The sequence below is a fragment of the Zalophus californianus genome, chromosome 9 (genome assembly GCF_009762305.2).
Source record: "Zalophus californianus isolate mZalCal1 chromosome 9, mZalCal1.pri.v2, whole genome shotgun sequence".
NCBI lineage: Eukaryota > Metazoa > Chordata > Mammalia > Carnivora > Otariidae > Zalophus > Zalophus californianus.
In genome coordinates this window covers 44,579,260-44,602,271 of record NC_045603.1, presented here as the reverse complement: position 1 = coordinate 44,602,271, position 23,012 = coordinate 44,579,260, and the positions used below count along the sequence as shown (strand labels likewise).

General features: G+C 34.7%; 1 protein-coding gene across 2 annotated transcripts in view; it reads left to right on the top strand.

Annotated features, from left to right (window-relative positions):
- Positions 1-23,012, top strand: part of TRHDE (thyrotropin releasing hormone degrading enzyme) — a 364,978-nt gene that overhangs the window by 191,286 nt on the left and 150,680 nt on the right. For both annotated transcript variants that reach the window (XM_027595212.2, XM_027595211.2), the window contains exon 6: positions 18,376-18,513. In XM_027595212.2, coding sequence (XP_027451013.1) covers positions 18,376-18,513 — 138 coding nt within the window. The remainder of the gene's footprint in view (positions 1-18,375; positions 18,514-23,012) is intronic.

Here is a 23,012-nt window from a genome sequence, read left to right as displayed (position 1 = left end):
CAATATTAAAAAAATGACCTTATTACAAGTGGCATGCTACTCATATAGGTAAGCTTTTTTTAAAGTTCATTCAGCTATCTATCGTAAAATCCCTTCTATTCATCATTATGAAAAATACGTCTTGGATTAAAAAGTAATCAACAGAATTATACATGGGCTGAAAACTGACAGCTTTTGATGGCGTTAGCATGGCAATATATCCCAAGTTTCAGTGTCTTTATATTGGAATTTGTCTCTGAATGATGTTTTGTGTTCTTTCATCACTTTTATCAGTTAAGTTATAAATGTAGGCCTTCTGGAGAACATATTTATAAGATGTATTGAAAATGAACATAAAGTATAAATAACCCACCTGGGACTTTGTTCTTAATAGAAATACAGACCATGAACTGAAAGTATAAAAACCTTGGGGTGGTAAGATCCAAGATTTTATTTCTTATAAATCCATATTTTATAATTAAGAAATGAGAATTAATGATGGTATAAGTACAGTGGTATAGAAGGCTCACCTTATTAAACTAATAAATGAAAGAATAAACTCCATTATAATTAATTAGGCAATAGTGAGGATGTGCAGGTCTTACTATGATGTCTCCTTATGTTCAGATCGTAAAGATTATAAATACATTCTGATCTCTGATTGCTTTTGCTTTGTAGTGGCTTTATTTAGTTGGTAGAGTACCTCAATATACTAAATTCAAAAAACTGATGAGAAGAAACTATAAACAAATTGCTTCTCTATATATCATTAATATCGTCTTTGCAAACAAAATTTTAAGAATAAGTCAGCCCCACAGATAAGAGGATATTAAGTGACTTTCAGGCTGTGGCAGCACTATTTTTCATAATAGCATCAGCAAGAGTGGAAGAAATACTAGAAAGAACAAGAGTGACGGCTGTGTCAGCAGTAACTCATACTATTATGATATGGCACAAAAGTTTACCTAGGAGTGCAAGGCTTGGGCTTGGCTAGAGCTTAGCCTAAAATAGAAAAATCAGAAGTCAGTCTTGTGTCAGGAGTAAAGAAATTCAGGAAGCTGACCTCTTTTGTCTCTAATCTCAAAAACAGTGCTTTTATCATTTTTACACACCAAGTCTCAAGCATGAAAATACAATTTCAATTTTCTAGGGTGATTGCTATGACAATCTACCTTCAATGGAATAGCAATAAAGAAGCCCAGAATTACATAATATTGTCAAGGAAGTTCTTGTTCTGATTTAGGCCAGTATATTTGCTTAGTCTGCTTAGTTAGTAAAATCTTAGATTGTGTGTGTGTGTGTGTGTGTGTGTGTGTGTGTGTTCAGAGCCAGTTTCTGATACAGAAGTAATCAGTTTTTATATTAGAAACACTACATGGAATAAAAACTGTTATGATAGTTTTGTTCCCAACAAACTAATCAAGTTTACCATTTTATAGAAATGGGCCTTTACCGGTAGTATGATGTAAGGTCAGGGGAATGGATTGGAAAGAAGAAATTCAGCTTCCAGGAAAGGTGTTTCACTTCTCTGATTGTTTCTTATCATTTGAAAAATGGGGGCAATTGTCCTGACTTATCAAGCTCATAGAATTTTTTGTGAAGATAAAATAACTTGCAAGGTCTTTGAAGTGTATGAGCCACTATACAAATGTGAGTAGGCATCATGTACCTGGAAAATAAATGCTCCATTAGAAAGGCGCATTGATTTTATGTATAGATGCCCTAACATTTCCAAGCCCAGTCATCTGTTTTGACACCCTAGATTTATAACAATTATGTATAGATTACAAAACAATTTTTATAATCTTTTTAACTAGACTCAGTCTCACCAAATCAATTCTTATCTATACTGGCAATGTGGTTTATTCTATAGGAATATAAGCCTTATATAATGTTTCATTCATCAAACAGAAGTGTCAAGATCATCAGAAGCAACTTCTTCAGCTCAGGGCTAAGGATACACTTCAGGGGCATGTAGTCCTTTTGCTTGACACTATTTCATCAAAGTTGGCTGTTAGTGACAACGTTATTGGATGAATCAAGTTATGGTATGATATTGATGGCGGTCATATTAAATCTCACTGTGTTCCCTGGAAGGGAAGAAAAAAAAGGGAAGACTCAACACAGTTACTATTCTTCAATAATTCTTGATCATTTTAATTTGAAAAAGTCTATAATAAAAGAGTTTTAGTACAAGAAAAGGATGCATGGTTAAATGCTACTCTGAAGAATTCCTGATTTTATAGACCTGGTGCTGATGCAGGCAAAATCATATCTCCTCTGTGTATTGCATAAGTTTTCATTATAGTTTGTATCTATATTGTAGACATGTCCTTTAGTTTCCTGAATATAGCATTGTAAGGATGTGCTGCTATAATGAGAATTATTAAACATGAGTGTATATTCTTTTGTTAAATGAACTGGGATTCTCTGGAGCTGCACACAGCAATAACTTTGTATGCTGATAAAGTCTGCAGACTGGGAATTCTCCCTAAATTTTTATGAGGACACATACCTGGGCATACAGATAATATTAATGGAGAATCATGCAACTAAACTTCATTATGCTAAATACTAAAGATATCTTAAAGTGTATTGCCCAAAACCTTGAAAAATGTTCTCAATTGTCTCTATCATGGATAGGACTAAAATAGTAAAAATGAATCCTGCCATTAGACTTAGTATCATTTTAATGTGCTCCAACAAAAATTGCCTGCCTAAGTTAACAGGCATTGCAATAAAGTTATCTTTACTTTTTAAATTATTTTATTTTTACTCAAAAAGAAGTTGAGAAAATCATTGATGAACTGAAATATAGTTGATTGAGTTCAGTGTTTTTTTTTTTCAGTTTAAATGTAAAGATATACTGCTTCAGCATTCCAAATAATAATAATCACTTTGCTAGTGAGAGGGGGGAATAGAAAGGTAGAGAGAAAACATCTTGGTTTTTGTTAATATTTTACTTGTTCAGCTCTTCATTTCTCAAATACATACTTGACTTAATGTCTGTAGGGAAAAATGCTTTTGCGTGCTTTTCAAAATGAGTTAATAGACGTTTTAATAATAGTTGGTATATTGATACTATTGTCTATATTTCATCAATACCAAAATATATTTGCTCAGTAGGGCTGTAGGGTCACAGACAGATCATGTGGAAATTAAATATTTATTTTAGAATCTTACTTCATAAATACTGAATACCAAATAAATTGTGTTTGTATATTCATGATTTTCCATGTAGTTGTGTTTGTCTATTATGATCAAAATCCACATTATAATATTCTTTCTACTCCTGAGAAGTCAGTAAATTAGAAGATCCAATTGTTTTCAACTAGTCAATGATATCTATATTTTTTCAAATGACTAACACATATTGAATATGAAAAATTTAAAGGCTTCTTGTGACTAGTTCCACAGGGTTATGGTCTTTTTGATCCTGTTTAGTAGCTTAGCAGTGCCATTTATGTCGAAAGACTAGCAGGAAGATGGAAGGAGTGTCTACCTGGGTCTCTTGGGGAACCACAGCCTTCAAAATAGACCTCTTCTGCTTTCCCTTTACTCTTCCCTCCTTCCCCTTTCTGCAAGCAAGTTCTTTGCTGAAAACATAGATTTTTTTATTTTAAAGAATAGAAAAAATTTTTTCCCTTAATTCAGTGGAACCGGTGAGTTGTTGCCCTCTCTTCTGGGAGAAAAAGTTGCTTTTTCCTTAGCATTTGTGATCAGAGCAGTTTGGGGCATTGGTGGACAATAGACAAAGTGCACAGAGGAAGTAAGAACTGCAGTGTGGACAGTAGCAGATGCCCCTGAAGGAAAAGGTCTTGTCTGCCATATCCGAACTCTGAGTAAACATCAGAGAAGTTCTAATGTGTATATGCCCAGTGCACTGAGGGTTAGACTAACACTCAAAGAGTGTACAAATTGGGCTCATCCAGAAAGGATGTCAGTGTTAAGAAGTAGGCCAGAGACTTGGATTCTAACCAGTGGTGGCTAAAGAGACACGAAGAATCTCTAGGAGAAATAGTGAAAATGGGAACGATACCTATTATATACTAACACATGACAATACCTCTCACTAAGGCTACTACAATAACAAATTGTGTTTAAATTTTCTCTCACTTTAGGGCCAATTCTGTGCTTTTTACAAAATATGTTAATGATGGACTAGTAGTTCTGTTAAGGGGATTTCTTCACAAAAGGGATGAAAAAGGCTGAGCAGTCATTTGTTAATTGTGAAAATACATTAACGATTTTAGAAGTTTTATGACACAAATGCATTTTTGAGGATGAAACTACAACTGAAGAACAGATAATGCATTCATACTTTTATTTACGCTTGTTCTTTCTTAAGAATCAAGACGTTGGCTTCACAATTGTTTGGGAAATGCGAGCTTTTGAAGAGCTTGTTATCAAGGTGTGTTAAGTTTCAGAAAATGTAACTTGGCTTCATTTACTGCTTCTAATAGAAGACCCAACTTTTATTAAGTAAGATGTCTTTAGGAAGAGAAGAAAAAGCACACATAATTCCTTAGTTTTCATATATATTCACTTGTCCTTTTATATGTTCAGGTATGTATCTGGGAGGTTTTCTTAGTCACATCACCTTACATTTTCTCCTATGCGAAATTTTTAAAATTTAAAACAAAGCTGCAAATGGAAATCTCCTGTATGTTCTTAAAGAATGAATTTTCTTTAAAGCAAAGTCATTTTGTTCAGAAAGACACTAAGTGTTTCAGGTTTTTGTATATTTTAAACTTAGAGATAAAAGATAAATGAGCATTCCCTTTGGAATAAAGTATTTCTTCCGAAGATCACTTTCAGGTTTGCATGGTGTCAAGGTCTTTCTACATTTCCATAGGAATTTCAAAAGCAACTGATAAATTGACAAGATTAGACACTTTCTAAGAAGAAAATTCTTCTGAACCTGGAGCCCAACAATAATGCAAGGCCATCTTTTTTCATATCTAGAAATATCGCAGGGAAAATCAACCCGTTCATTCCCTTTTCAAGTAAGAGCAGTTTGTAAGCAGAATACTTCCACTTGCTAAAACTTGTCAGACAGCATTTGATAAACCAAAAAAATGATAATGCCAAAAATTTATACCAAAATAATGAAATGTTCTGTTAAACATCCTTGTTCACAAACATACATTACTTACAATAGCAGATTATACCATTATTGATCTGTATCTCTTACCACCACTAGTAAAAACGTTTATCTCCCTACAATATATGTATTGTTCAACATTTAATATCATTCAGCCTTTTCCCAGATATGTTAAAAGGAATTTGCTTTGCAAAGCCTTTAACACAAATACAATAAAACTGAAGGCTGGAGACTAAGAGGGCAACCGAAGCTAATTTATTAATTTCCTAATTATTAATCATCCTTAACCAGGCAGCTATATGTTCTCAAAGACATTAGAACACAACTCATTTCTAAGCAAGGAGTGACTGTCTCAGTCCATAACACTTTATGGGACCTCTTTCTTCACTCTTTTCATCAAGGTTACTTTCACACTATTCAGATATTACCAGACAAGAACGTGAGAAAGGAAAGTAGTGAGTTCAAGTGATATGAATAAAAAAAAAATGTAAAAGGGCATCCTGTGAAGAGAAAGCCAAAAAAAAACAAAACAAAAAACAAAACAAAAAAAACCCCACAAAGGGTAATAACATAGTTTGAGGTTGTTGAAGATTTTGCCTCAATTATACCTTTAACACTTTTTTTTTTAAAGATTTTATTTATTTATTTGAGAGAGAGAGAGAGAGAGAGAGCACAAGCAGGGGGAGTGGCAGAGGGAGAAGGAGAAGCAGACTCCCCACTGAGCAAGGAGCGTGACATGGGGCTCAGTCCCAGGACCCTGGGATCATGACCTGAGCTGAAGGCAGATGCTTAACTGACTGAGCCACCCAGGCACCCCTACTATTAACATTTGTAATGACAAAGACTTAGATAGCATTTACTGTGTCACATTAAACATTTTGTCTTGAGAGTACATGTCTTTGTTACCATCTTTCCTAAGAGTTTGAAGAGTGTGGTAATGGCTAGACCACCATGCAGTCCACAGCTCAGGCAGTTCTCCTCAACCACGATTCCAAAAAGATGATTTGGGGTAGAACATGTTTTGGCGTTGAGCTGAATAACCTCTGTGGATCTACATTCATAAATGTAGGAAGGCCCCTTTATATGAAATCATTTATATATTTGGCTTTTCACCTCTCCCTCCGATTGATGAAATAGAATTCTTTACAATGATCAGAGTACTGTCTTTTGTCTTATTTGTGTTATATTTTCTTTAGAAATTAATATATGTGGGAATGCTTTCTTTACCTACTCCAGATACAACTGTGTCCGATTAATTCCTTTAATAATTTTATTTTCTCTTCTCTACATATAGTCCGGTGATGCCTTTCTTGAGTGCTGTTAACGATGTACCAGCTCAATAATTTTATGTAAAGTACTTTGATGGATTGCTGTTACTTGTTTGCCATTACATTCAGTCATACATTTCATTCATTCTCTTTATTAATTAAGTAAAAGAATTATCAAGCACTTAAAATGAGGCCTTTGTTTTGCTAATTTCTGTGGAACAAACCTCCTGGTATTATAAGCATGGAACTGCTATGTATCAGTTTCTTGTATACACTGTATTCTGTTTTTGGTATAGTGGTTTCAGTTAGCAGGTGTGGATAAATTAGTACTTTTTGGCTCTTAGTTGACCAATCATGCCTCTGTCGGAAGTTGCTTTGTTTATGGAATAGCTCAATCAGACTGTTCGTGTTCATAGATACATTTGGAAAATTAGCACAGTTGGTCTCAGAAGATTAGTCAAATGATGAAATAATAGAACATTTAGCTACCTGTTATTATGTTTATATTACATGGCTCAAACGTGTTCTCTAATATTTAATCAAATTTATCTGGTTACAGTAGCCATTTCTTTTCATTTAGATTCTGAGTGTCTTTCTGCTCAGTTAAGTTCTGCTTTTGAGTCCTGTTCTTTCTGTAAGCTTCACAGATTTGCTTGGAAGATAAGTACTTTATGAAGAAGACTTGTCTTCTCTTGGTTGTAGTGGTAGTGCTGGTGGTGGTATGGTGGCATATTTTCATTTAAATATTATTTATTTCCAAAGTTGTCTGATTAAAGATAAGATTAGGTCAGTTGCTCCTTCAGAGTGGATTTGGCATTAATTATATTCTCTTTCCAACTATCCACATGATTGGTCCAATTTGAAGACTCTTAAGTATAATACACTATTGAAGATGACTAATTAAAAATAAAAGCTCTTTAAATAAAGCTTTTGCCTTGGTTTTAAGGCAATAAGGAGCTTTTCCTGGAATTGTTGGCTTGTTTTGAGAGCTGATGAGCCATATTACTCCCCAGGCCTGAAAATAATTTGGCTTCTCACAACAAAATAACATTTTACTATTTGTTGCTAAGCATTTTGTTGGCATTTTTGGGCCCTTAATTGACAAAATATTTCCAGGGATTAATCTATATTGACTCATTTTTCACTATTTAACAAACATTTATTGGATACCCATTTTTTTTTTTGCTGGTTTTTCTGCCAGAGATGGGGAGCACACTGATAAGTGTGAAATATCAGATCCTCACAGATCTCTTTTACCAGATTAGTTAAATTATTTTCATCAGAGTAATGTTACTTTACAGTTTCCTAGAATGAGGTTCAGTTCCTTTTTTCTACCTATTCCATGGATTAAATTTTTGACTCTTGACACTTACTAGTTGTGTGATCTTGTTTCTTCATCTTCAAAATATGTATGAAATACCCATGCTGTTTTTGTCATGGGATAGTTTCAAGAATAAAAAAAAAATGTTGTTTTTACTATCATTGTCACCAGTATTATTGTTACTCTTAGGTACTTAAGTGTAATGGTATTACCTTTAGGGTCCAAAAATTATCTTTCAGTGGAGAATATTGTGAATCACATATTCAAAATTAATAATTACCAGAGGGGAGGTGGTTGGGGGAATGGGTGAAACAGGTGAAGGAGATTAGGGAGTGCATCTGTTGTGATGAGCACAGGGTGATGTATGGAAGTGTTGAATTACTATATCGTACCCCTGAAACTAAAATAACACTGTATGTTAACTAACTGGAATTAAAATAAAAGCTTTTAAGAAAGAAAAAAAAAACTTCTGTGTAGAATCAGAAAAAACAAAACAAAACAAAGCCAGCCACAAGGAAGCCTGTGAGTAGACACATGCACACCTGTGTGCTAGTACGTTTGCAATGAGTGATTTGCTTCATGTCTACACCATAGCTGTTATGGAAATTAGCCACACAATTTCAGCATTGGCTTCAGTGGCTGAAGAAAGTGGGTGAACAACATTCTAGGCCAGATCAACATTTGCTACAATTAAGCAAAGATGTTAAATTTGATTTTCCTGACTGTAACTAGACTCAAGAACAGAATTTCTGTCTGAGTTCACCTCAGTCCTTGTTGAGTATATTAAACAGACTCTCTGTTGATTTTGGTGGCATCTCAGTGCTAGGTCAGCCCTGCTAGCTGGGCTAGCAATGGGCCTGGGTCATGCCCATAACTAATCTCTCTGTTTATACCAGAAGCAGCGTTTTATGTCCATTGGGTCTTAATTGAATTTGAGAATGGTATCCAGTGGAGTGCATACAAAGAGTTGCTCTATTATTTCTTCTAATTCTGGCCAACCTGGTGTAGTGGCTAAGAGCATGGCCTCTAGAGCCAAACTGCCCAGGTTCAATCCCCAGTTCTTAGGCAACCTTGAGCAAGCCAGTGAACTTCCTATAAAATGAGTATCACAATAGTATCACTCATTATTATTAAAATTAGTAAGAGCAAAGAAAGTGTCTTTCACAAAATACTTTTGAATATACCTATTCCATTTCTGAATGATGCTAGAATACTAATATTTTAATACCTTTGCACTTTATAAATAAATTGCTAGTCCAGATTTTGCATTCTGAATGTTGAAAATTTTCTCTATTAATATCACAATCAATGTATAGATATTATAGTAGCTTACTTGGAGATCTGGGAATAAATATGGAACTTCCTTTCCGAATTGGTTAACTTTCTGGGCCATAAGTGCCGTGTATGTTCTGGAGTTGCTATGGGTTTAAATCTTTCAAATTTGAAAAAAAAAATAATACTTTTTATTTTCATTGAAAATACAGACTTCTATGATCTGGCAACAAATGTAAAGTTTTTTTTTTTTAAGATTTTATTTATTTGAGAGAGAGAGAGAAAGCAGGAGGAGGGGCAGGGTGGGGAGGGAGAGAGAATCTTGAGTAGATTCTGGGCTGAGCATGGAACCTGATGCAGAACTCCATCTCACAACCCTCTGATCATGACCTGAGCTGAAACCAAGAGTTGGACGTTTAACCAGCTGAGCCCCCTAGGTGCCCCAACAAATGTAAAGTTTTGTCAGGCTAGGTTATTTGATGAACTGACCATTTATAGCACTAAATATTGAAATTAAAGTACAAAAAATGTGCTAATAAATTTCATTCATTAAGTTAATAAGAATTTTATTACAGATTAAGGTCATTTGAATTATTATTTATTTCACAAATTAAAATAACATAAAATGAATTAGCCACTTGGTATCCATGTTAATAACTTCAGAGAGTTGATTAGCTTATCCTTGGAATTCTTGCAGACTGAATGGTATAAGAAAGTTTCCTTTAGAATTTATTTATTATTTTTTTAAAGATTTTATTTTTTATTTGACAGAGAGAGACACAGCGATAGAGGAAACACAAGCAGGGGGGGAGCGGGAGAGGGAGAAGCAGACTTCCCATGGAGCAGGGGGCCCAATGTGGGGCTCGATCCCAGGATCCTGGGATCATGACCTGAGCCTAAGGCAGACACTTAAAGACTGAGCCACCCAGACGCCCCCTCCTTTAGAATTTAAACAGAAATTGATTCTGTTTAAGATAGTCAGTATGCATTTAAAAATATTCCGAATTACATTTTATCAAGTAAATATTATAGTGCCATCATTAGCTTATTATTAATGTGTCTGTAAAATATTAGCTAGTCCTTGTGATGGACATGAGAAGCAAGTGTGTGGTTATCAGAGAAGATGGGCAAATTTTATTTCATTGAAATGCCTTATCAGCCTGTCAAAAAAATTAAGTGTAGAAATAGAGAAAAAGATTCTCACTGCCAAAGTTGAGATAGGATTATTGGAAAAGATGAAGAAACTGTTCCCTGTCTGAAGTTTCAAATCTATGGAAAGGATCCTGAAGTGACATGTGGAAGAGCAAGAATTAGTTCCTGTTAACCAGCAAAGGACAGGAAGTAAATCTCCCTTACTAAACAATATGCTTTCATCAGGTTAGAGACTTTATTCTACCCTCATTTCTCAGAATTTAACCCGAAGTATAGCATCTCTGAGGTGTTCAATAATAAAAGTCTGGTCAAAAGTTAACAAAAAAATTATGAAATGAGGGTCAATAGATCACTTATGAAAGATTATAACAGTTTCTGTACCTCTATTAGGAACTCATTCATTGACTTAAAAAGGATATTAAGATTTAAAATATATATAACAGCATTGGGTAAATGTTTGAAGGAAAACCAAGAGAAAGGTGTCAAGAAATCCTAAAAAGTGAAGGGAAGTTAAATGATATGAACATTTTAAGAGGGTTGTATGAAAGCATATGGCATATGGTTTTTATTCACAGTGATTTTTTGGGCTGCTAGAATCAGAATGAGCTATGTAATTAGACAACCTGTTCGTAATTATTACCGTGATTGACATTATTTGAAGCACATTCATGATTGTTCCATAAGACCCAGGATTATCATAATTAATGAAAACATGAGTGACTAATTGATGATAATTTCTGCCCTATCAATACTGCTATACTATTCAGGGTCTTGAGTAAGTCTGCAGAAGGTTCGTAATTTACTTGTATATAATGCAGTACATTTTGTGTTCCATCTTAGTATTTTCCCTTAGCTGTGCCACATTTTGGATAATATGAGATGTGACACATTCAACTTGGATGTTACAAACAAAACATAAGGCAGCTGACTCCCATGTAGTCATGCGAGAGACAATTTAACTGATTTTCTCTGTGTTAGTCACATGTGAGAATATAGCAGTTCATAGCAACCTGTGTAGGGGGTTATTTGGGGTTATGAGAGGCTTACAAAGTCATTTGAGATAGGCTTATAGAAATATAATTGCTTTTTTAGTTTATGCATTGAATAAGGCATCTTAGAACATTTGTGGCTTGGCAGGAGATAAAATGTGGTTGATAGTTAAAAGAAATAAGAACATATAGAACTCATTTTAGTTACTTACTGTAAAGCTTGTGTAAAATCCCAGAATAAATGTTATATCACTAGAGATCTGCCCGGATTATTGTGTTTATGTATCATTTTCTGTTAAAGGTTATGTAAACAAATACAGAAGTAAAATTTTCAGTATAGTGCTTGTTTCATCATAGGCATTAACGGTGATTATTTTAAAAATTATTCTTCAGTGGCTACTATACATGTGTGTTTACACAAGTTCGATTTTAATATAAATGGAGTGCTTTAACAAACTGCCCATGAAAATAATTATTAACATCTTGGGCATGTGTCTTTTAAACATGAGATTTTAAAATGTTAATTTTTAAGATACATTGCTATAGGGAAGTACCATTTACTTTCACTAGCTCTTTAGTTTTATTTCATCCATCCTTATGATTTAGCTGTCTATAAAATGTTAACTAATCAGCTAAATAATGACATAATATTTCACAAGTACATTTAGCTAACTTTCAACTGAGTAAAGTTGAAATACTTTTGGACATTTTAGAACTTTGTAAAAGCAGGACAACAATATAAAATTACAGAGTAAAATTCTTTGAATATTTTAGGAAACTTGGAATCCAAATAATTTCTAATTTTTACAAATATGGTATTGTGTTGTTTACAAAGATGATACTTGAGGTTACAGAGATACTGTATCACATAAATAAAACCTGATTAATATTTTTCCTCCATATATTTGCTTTTCTTTTTTGAATTCTTGGTCATATTCCTCAGCTTTAACCTTTGCCATGTGAATAAGTCACAAAGAACAAGACTGAAAAAACCAAACTATGCGAAGCTCTATCATTTGTTCTAGTCTTGTGTGGAAAGGGGCTCAGATTAGTAATGCTTTATGTGGCATTTTGTTGAACCTATGAAATCTTAAATGTCTTTATCTCATGGTAGAGTAGATTTCCAGAGGGGTAAAACATAAATAACATATTATATCTTATTTCTTTGTATTGATAAATCAATTGAGGTTGAATCGACCTGGTCAGAGACATTGAAAGCATTTCTACCCATAACCTTCCCTCTATTCTCTACTCCCACAGTACTTTATTTATGCTACTAATGTTTCACCCATCAGATGGCACTAATGATTTGTACACTTATCTGTCTCCCTTAGCATAGTGGGAGTTGCTTGGAGGCAGAACTTGGGTCCCAGCTGTGTTTGTTTCCCCAACCCCTAAAAGGATGTCCCATCTACAAAGCAATCAGTAAGCATGTATAGAATTAGATTGCATTGTTCAAATATTTTTTTGTCAGATATTCTTACGGATTTGACTCTATGGATTAGAAATGTACCTTTATCTATATCCAACAGGACATCTAGATTTTAGAGAAATAATTGCTACGATGTCTTATGGTCACAAAGATAATGTCCATACTTTGTGATCTTTAGCATAATTATGCAATATTGCCCTATATTTGTTTCTGGTTGCTCCTCGCCCTTGTCCACTTTCCACTATTTATTCATAATCTCTCTAAATGTAGGTCTGGTGATGTCACTTCTTAATTCTAGCTTCCTCACTTGGCATGGAGGATCCTTGATGATTTTGTTCCTGTCTGTCTCTCCAGGATAATCACTAGTCATTTACCCCATTGTAAATGACTTCTGCCACACAAAAATTGGTAGTCTCCCAAACAAGCCATTAAATCTCCATGACTTTTCCAAGATACTCCTTTCTGTCCCAAATGCCCTTTTCTGCTGTTTCTGTCTAGAAAACTCAAATCATCCTTAAAAATTCGACACCGACTCTCAGTTCAGAGGCTTTTCCTGCCTTCCCCCAGGCGGAACAAATCACACAGCCTTCTTTGTATAGGCACACCATCTCCTGAACCTGCTTCCACTTTTACATACAGCAGGTGGTTTTGTAATATTTGTTTTCATCGCTGTCTCTCCTTTTACTACCCTAAAATCTTTGAAGGTCGAGTCCATGTCTTTGTTATCTTTTTTATCTTTAGAACCAGGCATACCATCTGGGATATAGCAGGTGCTCAATAAATATTTGTAGAACAAATTCTCTTATTTAATCTTCACAACCACATATGTTTACAAATGAAGGTGCTGAAGTCTAAAAATACTGAGTAACTCAGCTAGTGAGTGGCAGATACTTTACTTTGAGCGTAGGACACTTTGATCAACTTCGCGGGAGCGCACCTGCCTTTTCTCCCAGGAATACCAAAGAGCCATTTGTGTTCATATCCATCCTCCTAGAAAATTGAGTCCTTGTGGCCTCTCTGATAGAACCCACTGCTGCCCTGAGAATTGTTTTTTTTTTGCTCTTTTCATGCCTATGAGCACCTCACCACTACTTGAATTGGCTCAGGCTTGGCTGTCATCTTTGTCTGGTTTGATGTATCTGACTTTTCTTTGATCTTGATTCAGATTAGTCTCTGATTGTTTTTCTTTCTTTCCTGGTGACAAAGTGTCCACCTTATATTGCTCTTCACTAAAACTACTCAGACTTCCTGTAGAAACTTGATGATAGTACCTCCTGTTTTCCTACTCATCACCATGCCTGTGGCTGGACCAGGCATATTCACTGTTAACCCTTTAGAATTTGACATGTCCAGGCAGAAGCCATTTTGAGATGTTAAGGAATATAATTAGTCAAGTGTATCTAACGCTGCAATAAGAATTCTTTTTTTTAATTTTATTTTACTGTATTATGTTAGTCACCATGCAATACATCATTAGTTTTTGATGTAGTGATCCATGATCCATTGTTTTCGTATAACACCCAGTGCTCCATGCAATACATGCCCTCCTTAATAACTCCCTTTATGAATGTTACTAAACACCAGTCTATGAAATGCTAATATTGTAAGAAATAATAAAAGAAGAGTAGATTCTGAGATTTTATTTATATTTTTATATGAACTACAATTTACTGCCAAAAGTTGATTAACACTTGCTCCTTAGATGCAGGCCTTTACTTTCAGTTGCCTGTAGCATATTGCTTTTTGGGTGTTGACCGTCGCATTATCTGTGACATGTCTAAAAGTGATCTTTTTAACTTGCCCTCCAAAGCAAACTTTTTTCCACTACTCCATTTCTTTCAGTAGCTTCCACCCCCCCACTTTAAAAAAATTCCATCAAGTCATCTCTTAATACTTTCTCTCCATCATCTGCTAAGGGAGCCAGGGCATTGAGGTATCAACGTTGGTGGATTTTTTCACTCAAAATATCTCTCAGATACAACAGTCCTTCGGCAGCACCTTGTTCTAACACATCATCACCACCTCCCCCCTCTGAGTACCATAGCCACTTTCTACCTCCCGTCTCTGCATACATCAAGCCTCCCTGTATACCACAGATAAGTTAATTTTCCTAAGACACTACTTTTATTATGTCATTATGCCTGCTACTGCCTATTTATTAAGACCAAACTCTTCCACCTGGTAACTAAGGATTCACACAGAGGAACTTTTTTTCATGTTTTCTCTGCCTGGATTTGTCCTTTTTTAAAAAGCTGCTTCCCCCATTCATCTAAGTAACGCTTCACCCTTCAACAACCCACTTTAATGTCACTTCCCTTGTGAAGCCTTTTCTGAACTAATTAATCATTTCATCCTTTGTGTTTTATAACATCCATCATATTATAATACAGTTAGCTGTTTATTGATCTTTCTCTTACACTTTTGAGTTCTTTAAGGTTAGGAACTAAGTTTCAATCTTATATTTCCTCCCCAGACACAGCACCATATCTGGCACAGAGTAGGAATTGAATACATATTTGTTAAATGAACGAATAAAAAAAAATAAGGGGGGCTTTCTTTTTTTCCATGTGATATTCTCAACTCTGAGTTTATTCACACTTTCTTTACCTACCTGAAAAATCTTTTCACTATTCTCCAAAAATTCAAATGTAATATCTTTTTGAAAATAGTTCAATACAAAATGATATATTTGGTATTATTTGAACTGTTTAAATGTAGACACATATTGCAACAACTCCAAGAAGGGTCTATATTAGAGTGGTAGGACTTATTCTTACTATTAACATTAAACTTATTTAAACAAATTTTAAAGTTCCACATTTTACCTTGTTGTGCTGCTTTGATAGAATAGCTTATCATGGTGACGTTAAAATATGAACTAGAATAAAAGCTGTTAAATATACACCATAAATATATTATTTCCTACACACACCCCTTTAAAGTTCCTTCAAGGATCAGAACAAATTCTACTTCTTCCATTAAACTTTGTGTAAATCCATTTTACAGATTTTTTTCCTCAGATTTCCTTTGGCATTTCTAGTGTGTAAGAGAAAACCATTATTTTGTTCAGTGTTTGGTCTCTTATCTCATATTAGAGCCAGGATTTCTTGAACTTTATTTTGAAACTTTCATGGTCTCAGGTTGACAGTAGGCAATTAATCAATACTTTGTAATTGTTGCTGTTACTATTACTGTTGTTGTGGATCAAGTGGGGAGGGCGCTAACAGGTGACTAATAAGCTAAGACCTTTTTTTTTTTTAATATGACACAGGTTTTGATAAAAAATTGGCACCTTCTCTCCTGGAATCTCTTTGTAGTTTTCTTAAATTGGGTTTGCCTCTGGCTAGAATTTTTTTTTCTTCCTTAATTTAAAGTGTTCTCTCTTCTGAGTTTTGTGAGTGTTCTGCCAGGCTTTTCTTTCTTCTTTTTTTCTCCTCTCTTTTAATCTCTTTTAATGCCTTTTGTTTCTCAGTTACACAATGTCATTTTCTCCAACAATTGGCTAATGACTCAACGTTACTAAATTTAAACAGTTTCTTGAAATTCTACCGATGAGGCAAAGGTTTGGTGTTTTTGTTTTCCTCCAGAAGCATGAAGCAACATATCATGTATAACTTATATTTCCTTAAACAAGAGAGTTTCATTTTAGAAATTTACCTTAGGTTTCACATTTGTAATTACTTAGCCATTTACTTTATATCATTTAAAAATCACATTGCTAGAAAACTAAGATATGTGGACTAAATTTTCATATTGATCATATATATTTATTGTTAAATATTAAAAATTAGGATTCAAATAAAACACTACTTTAAGTTTATTTTACACTGTGGTTTCAATCAGACGTTTGAGTTACATAATGGAGTGGGCAATCACTATTTAAAGAATTGAATATTATTTTTCCTTCAGAATGAAAACCACATCTTCAATTGGTATTTCTTATAAATAAAAGTGTTCATTGTTCAAGCTGAAGTATAATGATATATTCCATGTTCCCACCCATTAATTTCAATATCAAATAGTTTTAATGTGCATTTTTAAATTGAATGAGTAACAAGATTGCATACCTGCTTAAAAGTAACATTAACATTTTCATTTTGGAAACACACGATTTTCTCTTACTTTCTCAGTGTAGGCCATCTGTCTTTTTAGTCTTAAAATTTTAAATCCCAAGGGCCAATTTCACTCTCCTTAATTTGTCTTGAATTAGGAACTTAATTTGAGAAGAAATGCAGTATCAGTTTATGTCATAATTGTCAGTTTGTTGTAAGTTTGGACTTCTCACCGTGGGCTCTTACTGTCTGGAGCAGACTTCTGGGACCGTTCAAATACAGTTCAGTGCCATGGAGTATGGACCATTGGTGTGAAACTCTCAGACCAAAAAAGGACTGAAGAAATTAGATCTATAGTCCACAGACTATAAAAATATCCTATTAGAAATAAACATTATAGTATACAGTTGGCTGGAGAACTAATTAAATTATTGATTAAACATACTAAATCATTGAACAAATGATGATGAAGTAAGATGCTTTAAAAGAACACACATATATAATGCCTAGTTAACTATTCCTTTTTTAGCATAGTTATTCTCCATTTCCATTTTTGTAAAAATCCAGGATTGGTGTACTCCCGGCTTGAAATTACAATTCACTCAGAAATAACATGCTGTTTATCTGCTGGCTCAAAACTAGGAGGCTCCAGGAGTGAGCTCAGAATTAGCTATAGGAATTTAAGTGTTGCGGTCTTTAATCTCTGTAATGATACTCCTCAGGTCCCAACTACCTAGGGGCTATTTAGCCCTTGTTATCTCTTGGAACTTCTTTTGTCTCTCCCTCCTCCCTCAATGAAGGCAGGAGGCCAGGAGGACTAATAGCTGCCAGCATTTTTGTTAACAAAACCCAAGCTATTTCCTTAAAGCAGGCTCCTTAAAACAAAACGACAGAGAAGTACTTTTTCTTTACAGTTTATTTCTAACATAACAAATAAACTTTTATCAGAGTAAATACAAAGGTCTAAACATCACACAGAATAGAAGTCTTATGATTTTGTTTGTTTTCACAACTTTATGGTAATGGTTATTAATACCTATTGCTCTCCACTTTATGTTCATTATCCTGAAGTCGCATGTATATCCACAAATATTACAGTTTTATGTCAATATGCCTTTTGCTATTTGTTGTGGTCTCCTGAGATTCTTTCAGAAGATAAATGGCCTGTGTGTGTGTGTGTGTGTATGTGTGTGTGTGTGTGTGTGTATGTGTGTGTTTGTGGCCTGTGTGTGTGTGTGTGTGTGTGTATGTATGTGTGTGTTTGTGTGTGTGTATGTGTGTGTGAGAAAATGAGGTCAGGGGAGGAGGGAAGAAAAGTGGACAGATCAGTGAGAGAGAGAATAAGGTGTTCAAATGGTATTACCAATAAGTGGTATACATAGCAAAATGGCCCCGAAATCCAGAAATTTAGTTCTTACTCCTCTGATGAACTTAGCTAAAAAGGTTATTTGGGACTGGAATTGTCACCTTGATCCTGTAGAACACACAAACAAGCTTAGTCTGTTTCATTTACATGCCCACTGTCTGAATTTGCTCTAGCCTCTGTGAAGGCATCGTCCACTGTTTTTAAATCTATTTAGGGCCCGTTGTAGCCCATTGATTTTGTTTCATGTTGTGCTCAAATCAACCACCATTTTAGAGTAACTTAGAGGCCTTTTATTTACTGGGTTCTCTTTGGAGTTCAGTCTCACCACGTAGGCCTATAAGCATCATCAGTGAAGTAACACACATTCTGTTCATGTTGTCACACGCATTCTGTCATAACCATGAACCACCTATGATATTGCCCCGTCTACTGTATTGCAGGAAAAACAGAGGTTTCTGACGGATGTTCTGCATGAAGTGATGCTGCTTGACGGCTTGGCCAGTTCCCATCCAGTATCACAGGAAGTGCTACAGGCAACAGATATTGACAGGGTGTTTGACTGGATCGCCTATAAAAAGGTGGGAATAGATAAGACCCAAGTGCCAATTGGATGTTTCACAATCCCAGGGCAGCCAAACTATTTCATGCGAGATGTATTCTTCTCGTCCTCCTGGCAGGTAGAAATGGACCGAGTTAGAAAATAGAGAGTCACTAGGTTCATGTCATTTTATGAGCTAGGGTTTTGCTTTATAAATCAGCAAGATGGAAATGAATGTTTGCCAAACAATGTAAAGAAATGTTGGGAGTATTAATGAATAAATGTTTGGAGTCTTGATATGAAATCACTGTACAAATGGTGTTGTGTCAGTGTCAGGTTTTATTATTATTAATAAGAGAGCTGACCTACACAGTGACAGATTATTTGTCATCAGTACCCCTTAAATACTTATTTTGCTTTGCTGATACAAATGGTTGTAGGCAGCGACATATATATTTTATAAACATTGTTTAAGGGATATTTAGGGGATTAAAGATCTTTCTTGGATAATAATCATGATAAGTGAAATTTTAAAGACTACTTTGACTGACAAAGATTTTGGACCAAGGATTAGACACAGAAATAAGACACACTCTGAACTTTTTCCCATTGTTATGTGGATTAAGATTTTTCCTTTCTCTATCCCTTAGTTGTTCTAATTTAACATAAGTATGTATATCTCTTTGTTTAATACTTGTAGCTGCTTGGGAATTATCAAAATAGTGTTAAAGTCTAGTTCATCTTTGGTGTAGATTGAATTGCATTTACTGGCATTTCCATGTACTTTATTGATTTATAAATGTTTTAAGTTTTTAAAACTGTTGCTAATATTTTTCCTGAAATATTTCTATTTACAACTAGAGGTCACATAATGATTCATCAGGATTCCTTGCTCCACTAATTTGGATTTTGGTTTTGTACTCCGGAAATGACTATCTATATGCTATAATATGTAAAGATTGTATCTTTACATATACAAATTCTGTTAGAAAATATCTTTTTAAGTCACTGATCATTGCATTGGCTGTAAAAGGGTTTTTGATGATTTGGAAAAATAAGTGGAAGTATAGAACCATACTTAAAATATATGTTAAAATGTTGATGTAAAATATCAAAATTTAAAATATATATTATTTTTTATATATGAGGTTTTTTTATTATATATTTTTTAAAATTTTTTTATTTAAATTCAGTGTAGTTAACACATACTTTATTAGTTTCAGGGGTAGAATTTAGTGATTCATCAGTTGCATATAACGCTCCATGCTCACTACATCAAATGCCGTCCTTAATGCCCATCACCCAATTACCTCTTCCCCCAACCACCTCCCCTCCAGCAACCCTGTTTGTTTCTTAGAGTTCAGTGTCTCTTATGATTTGCCTCCCTCTGTATTTTCATCTTATTTTATTTTTCCTTCTCTTTCCCTATGTTCATCTGTTTTGTTTCTTAAATTCCACATATGAGTAAAATCATATGGTATTTGTCTTTCTCTGATTGACTTATTTCACTCGGCATAATACCCTCTAGTTCCAGCCATGTCATTGCAAATAGTAAGATTTCATTCTTTTTGAGGGCTGAGTAATATTCCATTGTATTTATATATCACATCTTCTTTATCCATTCATCAGTTGGTGGACATCTGGGCTCTTTTCATATTTTGGCTGTTGTGGACATTGCTGCTATAAACATTGGGAGGTGTGCCACTTCGGATTACTATGTTTGTATCCTTTGGATAAATACCTAATAGTGCAATTCAAGCATGGGGCTTGAACTCACAATTCCAAGATCAAGAGTCACTTGCATGCTCTACTGACTGAGCCAGCGAGGTGCCCCCTATCTCTTATCTTTTTGATGGTAGCCATTCTAACATTTATGTAGTAATGTCTCATTGTGGTTTTGGTATGCATTTCCCTGATGATTAGTGATGTTGAGCACCTTTTTATATGGGTCATTTGATCAATTTTCTGTCTTCTTTGGGAAAAAATGTCTATTCACGTCCTTTGCCCATTTTTAATAGATTATTTGTGGGTTTTTTTGCTATTGATTTGTGTGAGTTCTTTATACATTTTGTATATATTGCTCCCTTATCCAATATATATTTTGGGAATATTTTCTCCCATGTTGTAGGTTGCCTTTTCCATTTATTGATTGTTTCTTTTGCTGTGCCAAAATCTTTTATTTTTTTTTAAAGATTATTTATTTATTTATTTAATTGACAGAGAGATAGAGAGACAGCGTGAGAGGGAACACAAGCAGGGGGAGTGGGAGAGGGAGAAGCAGGCTTCTGGCTGAGCAGGGAGCCCGATGCGGGGCTCGATCCCAGGACCCTGGGATCATGACCTGAGCTGAAGGCAGTTGCTTAACCAACTGAGCCACCCAGGCGCCCCGCTGTGCCAAAGCTCTTAGTTTGATATAATCCCAATTGTTTATTTTGCTTTTGTTGCCTGTGTTTTTGGTGTCTTATCCAGGAATTCATTGCCAAGACTGAAGTCAAGGATCTTTTCCCTTATGTTTTCCTTTAGGAGTTTTATGGTTTCAGGCCTTACATTGAAATATTAGATTCATTTTTAGTTAACTTTTTTTTAAGATTATTTATTTATTTATTTATTTGAGACAGAGAGAATGAGAGAGAGAGAACACACGAGAGGGGGAAGGGTCAGAGGGAGAAGCAGACTCTCCACCAAGCAGGGAGCCCGATGTGGGACTCGATCCAGGGACTCCTGGGTCATGATCTGAGCCAAAGGCAGCGCTTAACCAACTGAGCCACCCAGGCACCCCATTTTTAGTTAACTTTTGTGAGTGGTGTAAGATAGGGGTTCAGTTTCATTCTTTTGCATAGGGATATCCAGTTTTCTCAAGACCATTTATTGTAAAGACACCCCATTGTGTGTTCTTGGTGCTCTTGTCACAAATTAGTTGACCACATATGCTTGGATTTATATCTAGACTCTCTTTTCTTTCTGCTCTACTGGTTCTTTGTAACTATTTTTGTTTTTGCTTTGGTTTGCCAGTACCATACTGTTTTGATCAGTATAGCTTTGTAATATAGCTTGTATCAGGAAGTGAGATGCCTCCAGTTTTGTTCTTCTTTCTCAGGATTGTTTGGCTATTTGAAGTCTTTAGGATATGGGATATATATATATATATATGCCATTGGAATTTTGATAGGGATTGTATTGAATCTGTAGATCACTTTCGGTAGTAGAGAGATTTTCACGGTATTAATTCTTCCAATCCAAGATCATGGGATATCTTTCCATTTATTTGTGTCTTCTTCAATCTCTTTATCAATGTCTTATGGTCTCTGTACAAGTCTTTCATCTCCTTGGTTAAATGTATCCCTATGTATTCTTTGCCTTTGATGCTATTGTAAATGGGATTGCTTTTTGAATTTCTCTTTTAGATAGTTCATTGTTAGCGTATAGAAACACAACTGATTTCTGTATGTTGAATTCGTATCTTGCAGTTCTACCGAATTAATGTATTAGTTGCATTTTTGGTGGAGTCTTTAGGGTTTTCTATATATCAGACCATATCATCTACACAAAGAGATAATTTTACTTCTTCCTTGTTGATTCAGATACCTTTTATTTCATGTTCTTGTCTAGTTGCTATGGCTAGGATTTCTAGTACTGTGTTGAATAGAAATGGTGAGAATGGGCATCCTTGTCATTCCTGATCTTAGAGGAAAGGCTTTTAACTTTCACCACTTAGTATGATGTTAGCTATGGGCTTGTCTTCATATCTATGTATCTTTACGCTTTAAGTACCACTAAAATTCTGTCCTTCCTGTGTGTTTTCAAGTGATGATGGATCTACAGTATTTTCAAAGGAGACTTCACAAGAAGGAAGTTTTAACAGCTATACTGAGGTATAATTAAAATACAGTAAACTGTACGTGTTTAAAAGGTACAATTTGATATATTCTGACATATGTATACACAGTGAAAACATTACCATGATCCATTTAATGAGCATATCCATCAAATGTTTTCTCATGCCTCTTTGTAATCACTTTCCCATCTCTCCTCTCTCATTGATCAACTTTTTCACTATCGATTAAATTGCATTTTCTAGAGTTTTATATAAATGAAATCATTAAGTATGTACTCGTACTCGTTTTTGTCTGCTCTCTTTCACTCAACCTAATGATTCTGAGATACATTCATGGTGTAGAATATATGGATACAATACAATTTCTACATTCTCCTGGATATTTGGGTTGTTTCTAGTTTTTGTCTGTTACAAATAAAGCTGCTATGAACATTTGTGTGCAGGTCTTTGTATGTATATTTGCTTTTATTTCTCTTGGGTAAATACCTAGAAGTGGAATGTCCAGGTAATATGAAGGTATGTTCAATGTTTTAAGACTGCTGATCTGTTTTCCACTGTAGTTGTACCATTGTATCATGGCATATTCCCGCTGAACATGTATCAAAGTCCTACTTTCTCCACATCTTCACCAACAGAAACATGGTATAATCAGTTCTTTTAATTTTAGATATTTTTAAAAAGATTTTGTTTATTTATTTGAGAGA